This window comes from Phocoena phocoena, chromosome 11 (assembly GCF_963924675.1).
Source record: "Phocoena phocoena chromosome 11, mPhoPho1.1, whole genome shotgun sequence".
In the NCBI taxonomy this organism is placed as follows: Eukaryota; Metazoa; Chordata; class Mammalia; order Artiodactyla; family Phocoenidae; genus Phocoena; species Phocoena phocoena.
Window position 1 is genome coordinate 76711852 of NC_089229.1, and position 18826 is coordinate 76730677.

Genomic DNA, 18826 nt, shown 5'->3' on the forward strand with positions numbered 1-18826 from the left:
CCCAAGCCCATCAAATTGCTTCTTTATTCACTTTTGTTTAGGCAAAAAAAAAGGTATTATTTTGTATTTCTGTTCTTTCATTTGCATCTTAATTTTTGTAAAGACCTCATTTGCTTCAAGCCTTGAAGAAATTATTTATTCATTAGCGTTTAAGCTCTCTTGGCAGATATGTCCTATTTTCTTAGGAGAAAAGTCTTCATTGTAGCTTAAGGTCAGTAGGAGGTTACTTGGCAATATTACTTGAAATTAAGTCCACTTGTAGTTGTCGTGGGAGATATTAATATTTGCACAAATTTATAATCCTTGTTTATTTCAGGACAATGTTTAAAAAGTGGATTTTAAGTTAAGTAAAGCATACTTATGTAATTTCCATTTCCTGGGAATCCAAATTCTTAGACTGATTCATTTTGCCTGCTAAGTCCTAGCAATAAATTCTGTTAGAGGTTTATGGGTTCAAAGTGCAAAGGTTAGGTGGTTGCTCTGTCTGACACCTCCAAAAGGCATCTCCAAGATTCTCTTCTTTGGTACTAGTAGGAATAGCTGCGTTTACTAACTTCTGAATCCTTAGCAGTGTTATCAGAATTATCACTCAGATTTTCTCCAAATTTTCTTCAAAATAATATTTGCCAAGACAGCTGTGTATATAGCAATGATCTTACCCCCTTCTAAAGCAGTCTCATAAGAAGTGATGGTGGTGGTGGTGGTTCTGTTTTTCTTTTGTTAGATTTGTATTTCTGTTTCATGGGTTTTTGTTTTTGTGAAGTTCTTCTTCCCTGGAGGTGGTTTTCCTTCTTTCTCTTCTGGTTGATTCATTGTGCTTCAAGAGGGTGTGGTGTTCCTTCCTTAACAGGACAATTATATTGAAAATGGCAGTATCATGACTTTTCTGATTTATTTCCTGACGCATTAGTAACTTGATATATGAATGAAGATAATGTTACTATTTTAACCAAACTGAGGCAGAAATTCATTAAAAGGTAAGTTGCAAGGAGTTATATCCTGCATTATATGCTGTTTCTTCTGCTCCTGCGGTATTTCATATTTTATTTACATTTGTGAATGATAAAATAAGCATTTTTGGTATTTGAGGGTGGGCGAAGGAGAGGGTTTCTTGATGGCTGGGTATTATCTGAGGATATCCCGTTGCTGTGTCACTAGCACAGTCAGCAGCATAAACCTTAGAACCAGGAGAGAATTTTTGTTTTTCTTTTTCTCTGACTTGAAGTGAAAAGTAACCTTTCTTTTTTTAATGAAGAAGTAAATAATCTAAAAATTCTTAGCATTTGCATGAAAATCTAGTACCAGCTTCAAGGTACCATTTACCCTTTCTGAAATCAACCATGAGCCCTCACTCCTTTCTTCAGAGTAGTGACCCATGGATGGTTTCACATTTTCCATTGACTTTCCCATACCCTAGAGGCATGGTGCAGAAATTGATAAACTTTCCTTAGGGATGCATTTGACAATTTCTCTTCTAGAAGTGAAAGCTCTCTATCTCTTAGAAGATGGAAATATGAGGTAGAAAGACATAGAGATGAAGTGCTTGCCTAAATAAGTAAGAGGAATCCAAAGGAAAATGATCATTAGCCAAGGGCTTAAATTAGAAGTAAACGGTTAGGGCTTCCCTGGTGGCGCAGTGGTTGGGAGTCCGCCTGCCGACGTAGGGGACGCGGGTTCGTGCCCCGGTCCGGGAGGATCCCATGTGCCGCGGGGCGACTGGGTCCGTGGGCCGTGGCCGCTAAGCCTTTGCGTCCGGAGCCTGTGCTCTGCAACGGGAGAGCCCACAACAGTGAGAGGCCCGCGTACCACAAAAAAAAAAAAAAAAAAAAAAATAGAAAGAAAGAAGTAAACGGTTAGTTGTTGCAGTAAATCTATTTAAATTATGTGCCTTTATTCAAAAACGCTCCTGTGTATTTTATATTGCAGTCTCCAACAAGATTTTATAGTGTGGCTTTTCCCTCCTTCTGCGATCTGATAAGTTTTGCACTGAAAGGTGTTTTAGTATATGTCTTTTTTTTTTTTTTTTTTTTTTTAGTATATGTCTTTTATATTTTTACCAGAGTTGGAAACTGAGTCTAACTAGGTGTCCAAATATGACTCATGAATTGCTTTATGATATTTTTATTTGTACAGATACTGGTAGGTGGCATTTATCTTTTGATACATCAGCTTGTGTTTTGTACTTACTTAGAACTCAACAAGTAGAAAGAACACAGGAGACAGAATGGTATTGCTCCCAAGGTCTTCTAATTCCTTAATCTCAACTTTCTGACACTGAGAATTTGAGATCCATCCATATTAAAATATTTTGTGAAAGTAAGGCATTTGGAGGTAACAGGTCCCATGGGTGTTAATTTAGTCAAGGACATAAAGAACTGAGCTAACAATTATTACTGAATTTTCTTATATATAATAATCAAAGGATAGTCTTTTTACCTTTCCAGAATTTTAACAGGTGATAAAATTGGCTTAGAATAGCTTGTTTCTTTTCAGAGGTTAGTGTGCTTAATGTGTTCTGTCTGCTAAACCAGACAACTCAGTAATGATGTTTCTGATTCTGTTAATAATGTTACTTGTAAAAGCATGGAGATGCAGTCAGATTTACCAGAGATTTTTGTGGGAACTCAAGCAAAGTTGCCTCCTTTGGGCACTGCAGCATTAAGTCTATCCATGTACAAAATTTCAGGATCTTAAGAAGTATAATTAGCTTAATTTGAGATGTTTCTTTAGTGAGTTAAATGTTTCCAAATAGGTTTTTTTTTTTTTTTTTTTTGGTCACCACATGTTGAAATGAGGACAGTAATTAGGTTACAGCAAGGATTATTTTAGCATGTCTTGATTTTTAGTATCAGTTGTGTAGCCAGGATTTTAAAATTCAGATTCTGAACTTTTAAATGCAGATCTCTTATTAACAGTTCCTTTTCAGTTGTCCATTGAAAAATTTACAACTGAGACTATTAGAGGTAGAAATTGAATCAGATTTCAACATTATCAGTCAGTATATATACAAAATAAAAATAAAACTATGACATGCTTTTGAAAAAATTCTAGATATTAACTAATTACTAATTATCTGTTGTAGGTGAAAATTTTGACCAGAGTCCTTTGAGAAGAACATTCAAGTCCAAAGTTCTGGCCCACTATCCTCAGAATATAGAATGGAACCCTTTCGATCAAGATGCAGTAAACATGGTATGTGTTCGGTTTGTTTGTTTTTTTTTTCCTCTTCAGCCTTCTTTTTATTTTAAGATGACAATAGTGACTATATTTTGAATGTCTACATTATTTCATTTAATTTAACCCTTTAAATAAAAAATTCTTTAAGATATAGTATCCTCATTTTACAGATGTAGAAAATGAAGCTCAGAGAGGTTAAGTAACTTGCCTAAGGTCCCCATAGCTAATAAGTGTATATAACAGACCCTCAAAGCCCATTTTCTTTTCCGGCTATTAAGCTGTGTGGTGAATTTGTATTACTTAATACATAGACACTTTGGTAACTGATATCATTTTCTTGGCCTGAAGTGGAGCCTGATGGAAGGAGCATGATTACAGTTCTCATATTTCAAGGAATGTTGTATGATGGGTCTTTAATTTATCATATTCACAAAGTAAGGTAGGAAAGGAACTTCAATGCATCATTTAGACATTAGTAGGAATTTGTTTATAAGGAATTTAAATTAATGTAATGAGTTACCAGTGGTGATTGTAAGTCCCTTTAGAGGTTCTTAAAAATACAGTAGGTCATAATTTTCAGGTCATTTAGGAAGGGTCCTTCTTAGAGGCCTGCATGATATTTTGTTCCTCCATGATCTCTGTGATTATAAAAATCAGGGGCCCCCAAAGTGAGTAAATCAGAGATCAGGCACGATAGGCACAGAAGTGATTAAAAGTGGACAGGGACTTCCCTGGCGGTCCAGTGGTTAAGACTCCACACTTACACTGCAGGGGGCGTGGGTTCCATCCCTGGTCGGGGAACTAAGATCCCGCATGCCATGCGGCGCGGCCAGAAAAGAAAAAAAGAAGGTGGAGTGAGACACATAGTTGTGGTTCTTTTTGAGTATTTTAAAGGTGGAGCCAAAAGACCCCATTATGATGTGATATTGTAAGGGAAGAAAATGAATATTTAGTAGTAGATACCCACTAGATACCTCATGATTGTTACTTTCACATACATGCTTACATGTACCCAGTGAGGATTCTTACTCATATTTTACAGGGGTTACGTTTACTTGCCCAGAGTTATACAGGGAGTCTCAGAGGTTAAATCCAGATCATTTTTACTCTCTAGCTCACTTTTTTCCCACCTGCATGCTGCCTCCCCCAAAGAAAAGCTATGTAACTTGGTTTTGACATGCCCCAAAATGATATGGGTCACATTGGATCCTTTTCAGTATTTCTCTTATCACAGTAAACCCATTCCAGTCTGGACTTACTCCAAGGATGGAATAGCATGGTACTTTTTCTAAGGACAGATGCCTAAGGCACTTGGCAGTTCGACTTTGATTCTTTACAGAGCACAGTGTACTTATTTCTCTTGACTGTTACCCTATACCAAAATAATGAGTTGCCATTTTGCTGGAAGTTGTAACTGTGGGGCCTAGCCTCATCTTTGGTGAAGACAGTGCTGTAGGTATTAAGAGGACACAACTGTTAGTTATATTTATGAGACTTGGAGGAGCACAGACAAGCTTCTGAATAAAATAGTGAGCAAACAGCAATGACAGAAAATAATTTATCAGCTGCTTATGCCAGCAAATTAATGGAAAGATATTAAAGAAAAGAGTGCCTACATGAAGCAGTGGAAAAATGGATTAGAATGTAAATAGATTACAACACTTAATCTTCTTAAATTAGTAATATATTTCAAAGTATAAATTATTCTGTGAGAAATCAGAATGGTGTCCAAAACTAGTTTCTTGCTACAATATGAATCCACAGTCATTTGGAACAAAATGCCACACTTGATGTGTTTTATTACTTTTAATCATTTGGATGGATTAACAGTGAGATATCTGTGTTAGCCTTTACCTCTATCTGCATAACATTCATCTCTAAAGCAATTATCAGCTTCCTTGATCTGTCTTTGATATTTTCTTTACCTCTTCTCTCTGAGTTATTTTACGTAAGCAGAAAACATTTCCCTCTGAAGAATAGACACGTAGGCTTGTGTTTCGACGCTTAAGCACCATACAACATTTTGTTTATTGATGCAAATCTAAAGGGATTTGCTGGTACTCCTTGAAAATCTCTGGAAAGCATCCCATTAAACTAGTCTGCATTTGGGTCATAGATTTACTTCCCTTAATTTCCTCTTTGATTTATTAGTAAGTACATTTGTATGAAGCTATAATTTATTCCTACCTAAAGGTATAAAGCTTTGTTCTTGTCTTTAGCAAAACCCCACTCCAATAAATTATTGCCTTCTGTAATATCACTCATTCTGCTAACAAAGTGGAGCTTTGGATAAGGATCATTAATTTCATACAAATTAAGTACCCCAAAGCAATGAAACTTGTTAAATAAAAAAAAATTCCATGTATAAGAGTGCAGTGCATATATAACAGAAAATAGTTATGTGACATTTGAAATTGCTTCTGAATTAATTGCTTTTATTCTCTTTTGGTTGTGGATTCCCAGATTTTTGTGGGAAAAAAATGGAAGTATCATAAAACAGAGAACAAAACAAGTCATATACCCATCACCCAGAACTAACATGTCAACATTTGACAGATTTGCTTCAGAGTCATACCTTTCCTCTTAAATGAAACAAAACATTGCAAATGGAGCTGAAGTTCCCCTGTCTTCCCCCCACACCCCACCGTCCCCATTTCAGATCTCTTTAAGGAAATCTGCATATTGGCATCCATGACTGTCTATGTAATGTTCTAATTAGATGGAGCTTATCCTTAAGAATGTAGAGAACCTAGGAATTGTTAGGAAGAAAATATGGTTAATACTTTTTTAAGCAAGTTTTGCGAAATATAAAGATTCTTTTTTGTATATATGGCCTAAATGAAACGTCTGGTATATGATATTTCAAGTAACTAAAGAGTAATGACTATTATATAGCTCTTTATAATCTGTAATGCTCTAAGTTTACAGTTTACTGTTTGATCACAAAGAAGCGTGGAGTGGAATGATTGGCGAAGAGTAAAGGGTAAAGGGTTGGCTGGAAAATACCTGTTTAGAGATCCATCTTGCAAAATGCAAGGGAAAAGAGCACTATATACTTTTGACAGACTCAGGAAGCACTTGAATTTGAAATGGATAACCCTTAGTTACATTAATAGATCTGACATTGGAATGAAAGTAAGCCCTCATTTTGACCCAGCTTTAAGTTCATGTCTCACAATAAAATCAAAGGAATGGGGGCTTTAATCCAGCCATTACTGGGGGAGCCCACTTGTTTTCTTAACATCGCAGCTAGAATATTTCACCGGCATCTCAAACTCAGCATGCCCCAAACTGAATTCACAGTCTTCCCACCAATCTTGGTCAGTGAATGGTACAACCATCTACCTAGGTGCCTAAGCCAAAAATCTAGCATCATGCATGAAAGTTCCCACTTTGTCACCCTCTCGTATATGCAATCAGTTATCATCTACTTCTCTGTGCTTCTACATACCCGCCTTAGTCCAAACCAGCAAGCTCTCTTACCTGGATTCCTGCAATAGCTGTCTAACTGGCCTCCTGCCCCTGTCCTTTCTGTTCTTCACACTACAGCTTCTGCTTCTGCTTTCACCTCTCTTTGGAAGGCTCTTCCACTTCTCCTTCCCCTAGTGAATTCTTTGTATTGACCCTTCAGATTTCATTTTAAACATGATTTCCTCAGAGAAGCCATCTCTAACCACCACCTTCCATCACCCTTCCAGCATTCAGCCAGGTCCCCTTAGGTTCTCTTGGCACCTTGTACCTTTTTGTAGCACTGTTACAGTTGCAATTAATTAATTATGTAGCTGGTTGTCTACTCCCTGTCTCCTGCTATAAAGTAAGTACCATTAGGACAGGAACACTCTCTTTTATTCATTGCTATATCCCTAGCTTTGCACATAGTAGAGGTTCTAATCATTGAATAAATGAAGGTCTATATGCTTGCTTACAGTACTTCCATTCCCTGTCTTTGTTCAGGTGTCACCTCCACTGCAAAACCATCTCTTAAGCAGGAATGGTTAGGTGCTCTGTCTTCTCTATTCCCATAATACTTTGAACACACTCTGTAGCAGTATTGGTTACATTATTTTGTAACTGCTGGTTTATATGTCTTTCTTTCCTATTAGGCTAGAAGCTCCCAGAAGTAAGGGATGATTTTCATATTTGTGTTTTGAGTTATCAAGATCTAATGCAATACATGACATAAAATAAATGTTTATTAAATGAAGAAAGGAAAGAGAGAGGGAAAGAAGGAAGCAAGAAAGGAAGGACAAGCTGACTCATTGAGAGTTTTATTTGTATAGTAAGAGAGAAGGAGTGGGATTAATAGAACTATAGAAAATGGAAAAAAGAATTGTTAAAATTCTAGCCACACTGCCTAAAAGAGTCCAGAGAGATAATAAGGACATTTGGTCACTCAAACCAGGAGAGGTACATAGCATTGTGAGCCCAATTTGGCTAATCTGATTGCCAGCGACAATCTGGTCAGCAGTGACAACTCTAAATTTTTAGTTGTTGTGGGGGAGTTGGGTGGGGAGGGATATTGTTGGTAGACAGCAATATCAGGGGCTAAAAGATGTTGTTGAATGCCATGGTGAGCAAATCTTGACTTACAGTTTAGGATTATGAAAAATAAACTTGACAAATCATATGATTCTCACGTTTAAAAATGAAAAAGCAATAGCATTTCCCAATTTATGGTTCCGAGATTAGAAATATAATTCTTAGTTTTGTTGATATGTAGGAAGAGAATTTAATAATTCTTACATCTGTTATCTGTAACATAGAAAGTCATTCTTCATTTTGAGCACAACTTTTGGCAGGTTTTTCCTGTAGATGTTTGAATGCATGCTGACGAAAACTACAAATCCTTAAGGGAATATTTGGCAGCTGTTCAAAAACAGTTTGAGCTGGAATTTTGTGGTTTATGATGTCAGGAAACCCTGTCAATTAAATGAAGTCTTTATGTTGACTTTGGAGATCACTGTGTTTCTGTGTGCCTATTTAAAAGAGAACTACAGATTGAATGAAGAGATGAACTAAATCTGATCCTGTACCCCGAGCTGTTGTTTTTGATTGTTTTCTTGTTCATTCATTTATTCATTCATTCAGTCAACAAATACTTCTGTGTACCATGCACTATGCTATTGCAGGTTTGAGCTTAGCCTGGAACAAGACTGATTCAGGTCATCCTTCCTACAATCTTTATTGACTATAGTAAATGTGTCAGATGAGTTTTCATTCATAATCAGTAGAAGATCTCATTGACTTGTTATGGTGAAAGCAGCTTTAATTATGAAGGCCTCTTTATGAAAATATTCTGCCATGGCCTTTTATTCCCAAGATTAGGAATAAGCAAAATTTCCCCCTAACAGATCGAGGTATTCATGTGTTTTACCTAAATCTATATCTTATTTTGCCCAAATGTACACAGTAATTTAATTTTTGTCAACATACATATATAATAATAATTAAGTAAAGCTACCATAGCTCTTTCCACTTCTTATATTCAGTGATATGAAATATAAAGACATTTTCACTGGGATACTTAGGCTGAGCTTCACAATTTTTGCTTTTTATCTTTATCAGTCACCATTTATTACGGCCCCAAATAGTGTATTGTTCCATGTGTGGTACTCTTGAATCGTTAAGGCTATTACGAGTCCTTGAGTAGTTTTCAATCTAGAGATGAAACAAAATTTGAGAAACTACTGTGTGTCATTATACAATGTACATATGTATACTATGGTGCAAGATTTTAACTGCTTCATTCAACAAAGACTTTTTAGAGGAGAAGTGACATTTTAACGGCATTTATAGGATGAAAACACTATTTTTTATGGAAAGATAAAGGAAGTCCTCTTTAAGGTAGTATTTATATGGAGACTTACAGGAAGTAAGGGAGTGTTTTGGGTATATATAGCTCTATAACAAACCATCCCAATGTTACTTAAGTGGCTTAAAACAGGCTGGTGGGGTTTTTTTTTCCACAAAGGGCCAGATAGTAAATAGTTGAGCGTTGTGGGCCATGCAGTCTCTGTTGCAGTTATTCAGCTCTGCTGTTGTAGTGCAAAAGCAGCTGTGTAGACAGTGCTTAAATGGAGGAGCGTGATTGTGTTCCAATAAAATTTTATTTTCAAAAACAAGTGGCAGATTGGATTTGACCTCAGGGCTGTAGTCTCTTGATTTAAAACAACAAAATCATCGTTTTGCTTACAGATCTGCAGTTTGAGTAGGGTTTGGCAGGGTAGCCCCTTTGCTCTACTGGATGTGAGTTAGGGTGGTTCCAGGCCGAGGACTGGGATTGTCTGAAGGCCCCCAGCAGAGTAGGTGAGCTAAAGAGCAGGTTTCAGTTCCCCAGAACCTCACATTCTGTCTTCTGGGCTTTTGCACGTGCCCTCTCTGCCTTCTCTTCATCTCACTAACACCTATACACACAGATACTTATCCTCAGGTCTCCGCTTGGGCTTCCTTCATTTTTTCCCCTGGTGGCTTCCTCTTTTCTCATTTTTGTCCTCCTGCTGTGTTTTTTCCTAGCAGCCTATATTTACCCTAACGTAGCACTTCCAATACTTTATAATTTTTTTTTTAATAATTTTTTAATCATCTGTCCTCCTTACTGGACTGGAAGCTTCAGAGGACCAGAAACTGTGTCTTTCTCACCATTGTATCACCATCACAGGGCCTAGCTCAGAAAGGCACTTAATAAGTGTTTGTTCACAGTTTGGATGAAGGACATGTAACTCTTAAGTGAATTACATCTTTTTGGTAATGTGGGGATTTGGGAGAACTTCTAAATTTTACACCAGATCGACTATTAAATCTGAAAAAAAAATGTCATAATGTATGGTAAAATTATTTCTATGCAGAAAGTATATTGTAATACAAAAGTAGAAAGGAATAATAGAAAAGTTAATAATGATCATTATTTTAGGATAGTTGAATTACAAGTCCTGTTTTCCTTAGTGTATTTCACATTTTCTGTAATTTGTTTAAAATGTTTTAAAGACTTGATTTTATTTTCTTGTGCTTTGTAAGTATCTTAAATATAGCATCTTTAATTCCTCATGTAATTTTATTCCCAAGTTTGACTCAATCCTGGGTAGTTCCCAAGACCTGGGACATGATCTCTGCTGGAAATAATCTAAAATGTCTTGTTTCTGCCCTTCTGCTTCAGTAAATAAAAAATCATTTAATTTTCAAAGTTTATTTTCCTAAGGATAATATTGTTCAAAATGATACAAAAATGATACTGTTGTTTTTATTATTCTATGTTTAACTTTTTTTCCATTTATCAAATGAGCCTTCACCTGTCTGTGTATTCCTCTGAAACATTATCAACATTACTCTAAAAATAGTCCTTAAATACTAAATATTTGTGAAGTGCCCTTGCATATTTTGTCTTCAAGTCACTGATGCAGCAAATGTTGTAGATAAAGAAACCGAGGCTCAGAGAAGTTACATGACTTAATGAAGGTCACAAGCTCAGATGGAGCTTCACAAACATTTTTTTCTGGTTTGAAGTTGTTTGTGTACTGCCTTCTGATGCTTTTCTTCTCCTTCCTCCACAGTTGTGCATGCCTAAAGGGCTATCTTTCAGAACACAAACTGACAATAAAGACCCTCAGTTCCACTCATTTATAATTACCCGGGAAGATGGTTCTCGTACCTACGGTTTTGTTCTCACTTTTTATGAAGAAGTTACAAGTAAGCAAATCTGCACAGCAATGCAGACGCTCTACCAGATGCACAACGCAGAGCATTACAGCAGCTTGTACGCTTCATCCTCCTGCAGCATGGACTCACTGGCAAGCAGTATTGACGAGGGAGATACAACTTCCCTTTTGAAACTCCAGCGATACAACTCTTATGACATCAACAGAGACACCCTGTATGTTTCAAAAAGTATATGTTTGATCACACCACTGCCTTTCATGCAGGCCTGCAAGAAATTCCTTATTCAGCTTTACAAGGCAGTTACCTCACAGCAGCCACCACCCTTGCCGCTTGAGAGCTACATCCATAATATTCTCTATGAGGTGCCCCTTCCTCCTCCAGGGAGATCACTGAAATTTTACGGTGTTTATGAACCCGTCATCTGTCAGAGGCCGGGCCCCAGTGAACTTCCTCTCTCCGATTACCCGCTCCGAGAGGTCTTCGAGCTCCTGGGCCTGGAGAACTTGGTACAGGTGTTTACCTGTGTTCTTTTAGAGATGCAGATCCTTCTCTACTCACAAGGTAGGTCTGCCCTAGCTTTTAGGTCTCCCAAAAGCAAGTACTTATGCTCTCAACTACTGGGGTATATTATTAGAACCAAATAATTAATGGTCCGAAGTCTCTTCTGTCTCGTGGAAAGGAGAGGGTTTTAGGTAGGACCAGAGGCTGAGAGATTACTTCTCTTTTGGATGGCAGTGGCTGTAGAGAAAAAAAGGGAAGGAATATAAAAGCATTAACTTGGCTGACTTGAGTGTATTTGTTTTTTAATGGAAGTAGCCCTTTTTTTCCCTGATAATAACATAATCATCATAAAAGAAACATATTTCTTTTTATAATGAAAGTGAGAGAATCCTCTTACTACCAGGAACATGTAGACTTCTCATTTTTTTACAGGTTAGTAAAAGTTCACATCAAGACTCAGCTGACATTGGAAAGGGATAAATGAAATCATTGACTCTGCGGTTTCCTAAGGTGATCAACTTTGGATGGGTTGATTTCCTGTAGTGAGAGAAAGGGGTACAGGCGTGTGGAACAGACACGATTCTCCTAGGTCTAATAATTCCACCGAAATTATGTGGGGGTTTTTTGTTTTGTTTTTAATCCCAAAGGAAGTTATCTTTGTGATATTTTTCATTCAAAATTCTCCCAGAACATACTTACAAAACTAGCAGAATTTGGGTTTTAATTTACCAGTGCATCTGTGATGACTAACTTTGAGCCTAGACTAGAGCACTGGTTCTAGTCTGAACATGAATTTGCAGAGGAAATAGAGATGCTGTGGGTTTTTTGTTTGTTTGTTTTTGTTTTTTTGCGGTACGCGGGCCTCTCACTGTTGTGGCCTCTCCCGTTGCAGAGCACAGGCTCCGGACGCGCAGGCTCAGCGGCCATGGCTCACGGGCCTAGCCGCTCTGTGGCATGTGGGATCTTCCCGGACCGGGGCACGAACCTGTGTCCCCTGCATCGGCAGGCGGACTCTCAATCACTGTGCCACCAGGGAAGCCCAGGATGCTGTGTTTTAATGGATAGTGAATTGAAGGAAAATATAAAATGGTACCTGTGCCTTGATGGGTCTTTTGAAAAATGTGGCACAAATATTGGGTTAGCATTTTGCTAACTTGTACTTAGGCTGACAGAATTGTAGTGCAGTCTCCTGACTGTTGCTGTCAAGCTTATTTTACCAGTTTCCTTTTTTTCTTTTCTATTTTAAATTATAAATGAGGCTGAGCCAAGTGGGCTATATTTGTACTTCCCCATCTTGTGTGTATGTTGACACTGTTTGTGTGTTGACAGCCCTTCATGAGGTTGTATTTTCTTCAGTTTATCCTACATAATGTTCTCTGATAATGTGTTCCAGTGACTCAATTTTTGTTGTCAGGAAGTTCTTCTCTAATGACTAATCTAAATTCTTTCCTGTCCTCATGCTCTCACTTTCTTAGTGCTGGTCATTACCACAGATCACCCTTTTGTATCTGAAAGATTTAATGTTAAGTAATTCTTTCTTCTTTTCTGCGTCTTCCTGTCTTGTTTTTTGCCCTGTAGGGGATAGGGGTTGGAGAGTTGCTTGTTGGGGCAGGGGCTTGAAGCTTAATACCCTCAGGTATATTAGCTTATTAGTAAAAAGAATTTAAATCCTAGATTTTCAAGAGATCTTCCCAGTCATTTAGTTCCGTTTCCTAATGTTCTGCCTAGAGAAGCAATTTGGGGCAGAAAGAATATTGGTTTTTGAAGTGATAACAATCATGGGTTCAAATCTCTGTTCTGTCACTTACTATCTGTAACCTTGGACAAGTTACATAATCTTCCTGAGTGTCAATCAGTTCATCTTTATGGGGATAACAGGTTTTTTCCTTCTTCTCTCACTGATATATTGTGAGAAAGTAAGAAACCTGTGCTGACTAAATGATAGCCAATGTTGTTGTAATATCAGTTTTATTAGTCCTACATAATCCTCTATAAAATTATGCACATCTTAAGTTGTGAGGGTCTGACATATTATTGCATTCAAAGTATAACTTTGTTAAATTAAATAGTCAAGGCATTTGTTTCAGGGTTGAGAACTTAATAAATGTTCTCTTATACTGAATGTCATGCTTCTTAAAGAAAAAAGCCCTTAGTTATCACACTTCCTGTTTTAAATAGCACTTTATGTCTCTGTGCTTGTGGTCTGTCTTGAGCTCTCATCTTTCTGCTCAGCTTGATTAGCTTGTCGCATTTAGTTTATGGAGTCTGTTGAAAAGTTATAGTTAATTAATATCTACGTATTAATTTCAGTTTCAAATTAAGAAGACTGAATATTTATGAGCATGTTTTTGTACTCAAATGAGTATTTTTTGGTAACTTGGTCTTTTATGCTGAACACAAGAGTGAATCTTGAGATTGTAGAACTCTCATCATACATATATTTTTAAAGTGTCATACAAAAGGAAGGCTCATAAAGTAATTTTCTAATCATTCACAGAAATCACTCTATATTAGGAATTGTACTATTAAAGTGCCTTGTACATTTTGGTCTTTTTGCCCCCTGCATTTAATCCTCTCAACAATGAGTTAGTGCTGCACATGCTTTTATGAAGGAGGAAATTGACACTCAGGGAAGCTTAGTAACTTACCCAAGATCACACAGCTATTAGGTAACGTGGTGGAGCTGAGAATGGGCTTGGATCGGTCTTTATCCAGAACACTTACCCATATGTTAGCTGTATTGGCCACTGCACTTAACCTTTCCTTATCTGTCTCAGTATTTATTTTAAAATTATAAACTCACCTCTGAGGGTCTTTTGTAAAGGTACCATGTTAAATAATTGTAGATTATCTGTGTAAATGCAAATTTTAACAATGGCAAGTGTCTTTCCCATTAGAGAAAGAAGGGAATGAATTAAGAGTTGTTATGTTGATTTGTACTCTGGTGCCATTCTTCATTTCTCCTGACTGTGTTAAGGGGTTTTAATAACATCTGACACTTCATTTCTTGTTCACTAATGCCATAAAATTTAAAAACATTGCAAGTCTTGAACAATTACCATGAAAACCCAAAAACAATAAAAGTAGATGGATTTCAGTGATGAAAATGTCCTTCTAGACTGATTTGAAATTCTTGTCCACAGCCCTTTTTTTTCTTTATTTTTTAAAAAATGCTGCTGCACACATTCCTGGGCCCTGTTTGTTTGTTGGCTGCGTTGGTCTTAGTTGCAGCATGTGAGATCTTCGTTGCGGCACATGGGCTCCTCTCTAGTTGCGGCATGCGGTTTTTCTCTCTCTAGTTGTGGCATGTGGGCTTCAGGGTGCGTAGGCTCTGTAGTTGTGGTGCATGGGCTCTGTAGTTTGCAGCACGCGGCTCTCTAGTTGAGGCGCCCGGGCTCAGTAGTTGTGGTGTGCGGGCTCAGTTGCCCTGCAGCATGAATCGAACCTGAGTCCCCCCTGCATTGGAAGGCGGATTCTTTACCACTGGACCACCAGGGAAGTCCCCCACAGCCCATTTAAATCTATCCAGTCTGGGGACTTCTCCAGTGACTCAGTGGTTAAGAATCCACCTGCCAATGCAGGGTACACGCGTTCGAGCCCTGGTCCGGGAAAATCCCACTTGCCGCAGAGCAACTAAGCCCGTGTGCCACAACTACTGAAGCCCGCATGCCTAGATCCTGTGCTCCGCAACAAGAGAGGCCACCGCAGTAAGAAGCCCGCACACCGCAATGAAGAGTAGCCCTCGATCACCACAACTAGAGAAAGTCCACACACAGCAACGAAGACCTAATGCAGCCAAAGATAAATAAATAAAAATAAATAAATTAAAAAAAAATCTATCCAGTCTGTTATTTGGAGAGTGTGTACCTCACAGTCACTTTGCAGTGGTAACTGGCTAGAAATTTTAAGCAGGAAATGAACCCAAGAAGTAAAGGCTCTTTTCTAGAACCCCAGATCAGAAAAGAGTACTTTTCTTCTGCAGCCTAGAAATACTTGGAGCAAGAGAGTGGGAAGATTTGAATCTGATCATCTTTTCAGAGGAATAGTGGAGGAATAAAAGGGGAATTTAAACACCAGGATCTAACTTTTGATACCAGTAATTAAGGTCTCAGGAACATTTTTGGATCCTTGCTTATTACTTTCTTTGACTCTTCACAATGGAAATAAGCAGTTACCCACAGCCCACGCTGCACTGCCTGCCTGGGAGCCTTCACAGTACTCCTCTCCCTTCCCCTCCCTTTGTAAGTTGTACATGAATTAACCTTGTCAGAAAGTAGAAGCTGCTTGAAGTTTTCTTGAAGAAGTTGGGAGCCTTGTAAACACAAATTGCTAGTCATGCTCAACTAAACATTATATCTTATTGGTTATGGAGTTGATAAATCATAAAATCAAACTTGATATTTTGATGGCAGAAACTGGGTTCCCATGACCTGTATCCAGAAAGCATTAGAATTTTAACAGCTTTGGCCAATATTTTTATAATACTAGTTTTACTTTGTGATAAAAACTTAATATTAAGACATTTTTCTTAATAAGTTTTCATTATATATTCAAGAAGCTAATCCTTGGTCAGTTATATGAGAAGCACATGTCTCCTTCCAGTTTGTGGCTGTTAATTTTCTTTTAGGGATCTTTTGATGAATTAAGATACTCTTAATCATAAATTCTCATTTACAAATCTTTCTTATGACTTAACTTTCTGTTCTATTTAAGAAATCCTTCTCTATTCTGAGTTTGTAAAAATAGTCTACATTTTTTTCCTAAATGTTTTTAAGTTATATTTAGCATCTCTAAGAAATTGATTTTTACTTATGTTACGAGGAAGAGATCAAATTTAATATTTTAGAAATATCTGTAATTAGTTATTCTATACTAGTTATTAGATAGACCATTCTTCCTCCCTCTGATCTGCAGTGCCACTTCAGTCTGTATAAGTTCCTGTATGTGAAGTTCCTCTATGTATTTCTGGGCATTCAGTTTATTCTGCCAATTTTTCTGTCCCTGTAGTAAATCACGCTGTTGTAATTACTATAGCTTTAAAGTAAGTCTTGGTGTCTTATAGGACAGTTCTCTTCACCACCTTCCTTTTACTGAAATTTCATTGAATGTAGTTTTGAGACAATTAACGTATTTAGAATGTTGAGTCTCCCCTCCATGAAAATGATGTATCTCTCCATTTATAAGGGCTTTCTTTAATGTCTTTAGGTAGTTTTATAATAGTAAAGTAGGTGATAATGTGCAAATAATGATGGTTTTATTTCTTCTTTTCCAATCTTTGTCACCTTTATTTCTTTTGCTTGCCTTGTAGTTCTAACTAGACTTTTCAGTACAGTATAGAATGGAATTGATAATAATAGGCATCCTTGTCTTTTTCCTCATGTTAAAAAGAATGCTTTTAATGCTTCACTGTTAAGATACTGGCACAGTACCTGTCCCTTTGGCATTACTGCTTAGTTCAGTATATCATCCTACTGCATGAAAATGTCTCCCAGAGCAAGGCCACTAAGGTTTGCAGGGTTCCAGTACAATACATCTTCTCAGGTTCCAACTGCAGCAATATATGGCTTCCCCCTTTCAAGGCATCCGGTATAATTGAGCTAAGAGACAATGTCATCTCTTGCCCCGAACCTCTTTCAGGGTGTTAATGTAATATTGGATTTCTCTTATTACCTACCATAACTCATTTATTTACTCCTTTACCCTTACCTACTATTCCTCCTTCTTTCCATTTGTACCCAAACTTTTCCACCTTTGGAAGGGACATTAGGTTCGGCCACAGCGCTGGTTTAGATTGCAGGCAGCAGTAGTAGTCTAGCAAGTACCTCTGCCTCAGTTCACTACCATTCATATTAGGGTAAGGTTACATAGGTACAGAACTAGTGGGCTGTTTTTACCTCCAGACATTACAGCTGCATTCACTGTTAACCCCCATTTTGCCAGACGGGGTGAAGGCACAGCCCACCCCAGCAGGCTCTTAGGAATTCTGACATGAAGGTTTAAAAATAGAGTTTCATCCCTGCTTCTGGCACTTGTAGCTGTAGTCCTGGTCCTGCCTCAGGTAGGAAAAACAAAGCTGAGATGATGTGGGGAAGAAAATAAAAAGTATATTGTCATACCAGCATCCTTACCCCTTAGGAAGAATTGTAGTCATACCAGCATCCATCTCTATCCCCTTTTCCCCAGATCCACCAGAAGAACAGAGGTATCTATCTAGTGGGGACTCTCCCTTAGGCCCCCTTATGTTGAATGTGAGCACACACTTGTGAATGCATGAAAGTCAGCCCTTTATGCTTTTATCTCACACGTTTTAGACAGCAGATGTTTCAACTGCCTGTTCTAATTCTCAATTAAACCATTACTGTGAGGGTGATAAGCAACATCATATATCCATTTGATGTGGTATCTTTTCACCCACTGTTGGACACTGTGTGCTGTGAAGCGTGTTGTGTCCCATAGCCTGAAGATGTGTAACTTGGCGGCCCACATTGGTAGAGTATCTTCTGTTCCAGTCCTCTAATAGTATTTTAAGCATCTACTGCCTCATATGCAAAGCCCAGTCTGAAGTGTCTATTCCTGGTAGGACCCATTTATAGCCCCCCCAACCAGGGCTGCTGGCATTAATCCAGTGTAGTCTGCTTGCTGGCTATGTGTAGTAGGGCCTTCCCCCCCGGGGAGTCTTCCCCACAGCCATCTGCATCCTCTGTCTCTCCTGTTGGCAGACAAAACAGTTCTTGTTGGCAATTTGTGCCTCAGAGGGTATAAGAGGATTATGTCTAGATTCAGCCCATCTCTGCATTGCTGCAGTCCCCCAGGTGGCCACTTGAAGGGAGTGTACCAAAAGGTCCACTTGGTGGTTACATCACCTCCCAAACCTGAAAGTGGGTTCTTCTGATGGGCATTAACATGTCCTACTTTAAAGTGGCCCATAAATTCCCAGAGGGATTTCCATATGGCTGCACCGTATACAGGCATCCTTTTAATAGTCCAGTTTTCTGTTGCCCATGAGTCAGTAAAAACCCAAGCATATGGGCTTTACCATTGTTCAGTTCTTCCATTACTGCTAGGAAAACAGCGTGTAAGTCAGCCCACTGAGCCCATCTGTGTTTACCTTCTTTGATCAGAGTGGTGGCCATTCACCTTGGAACTGTCATACATAAACCAAGCAGCTCTTTGTTGGTCAGATGAGAGGTATTTATACTGTCCAAGTGACAACAGAATCTGGCACCTCCTCACTCAGTTCCAGAGTCAGTCCTCTGGGAAAAGAGGCTCCTCATTGTATCTCCTCCTTACCTTCTCCTCATAACAAGATCCTCTATAAACAATCTCCATTTAATTATGGAACTCTTCTGTGCACTGCCTTCCTCATTAGAGTGTTTTTCTGACATTACCCAAGACATCATGGGTATTTTGGGTTTCAAGATTATTTTGTCTTTCAGTCATAGGGGCAGTTTAGACTAACGTTCAATAGCAGGCTAGTAATTGCCTCTCAAATGGA

The 18826-nt window shown here is 38.2% G+C and overlaps 1 protein-coding gene across 3 annotated transcripts in view; it reads left to right on the top strand.

Moving 5' to 3' along the window:
- Positions 1–18826, top strand: part of DENND5B (DENN domain containing 5B) — a 209215-nt gene that overhangs the window by 100833 nt on the left and 89556 nt on the right. For 2 of the 3 annotated variants that reach the window (XM_065886567.1, XM_065886568.1), the window contains 2 exons: positions 3083–3192; positions 10725–11391. In XM_065886567.1, coding sequence (XP_065742639.1) covers positions 3083–3192; positions 10725–11391 — 777 coding nt within the window. The remainder of the gene's footprint in view (positions 1–3082; positions 3193–10724; positions 11392–18826) is intronic. The other variant, XM_065886569.1, reaches the window with a different exon arrangement.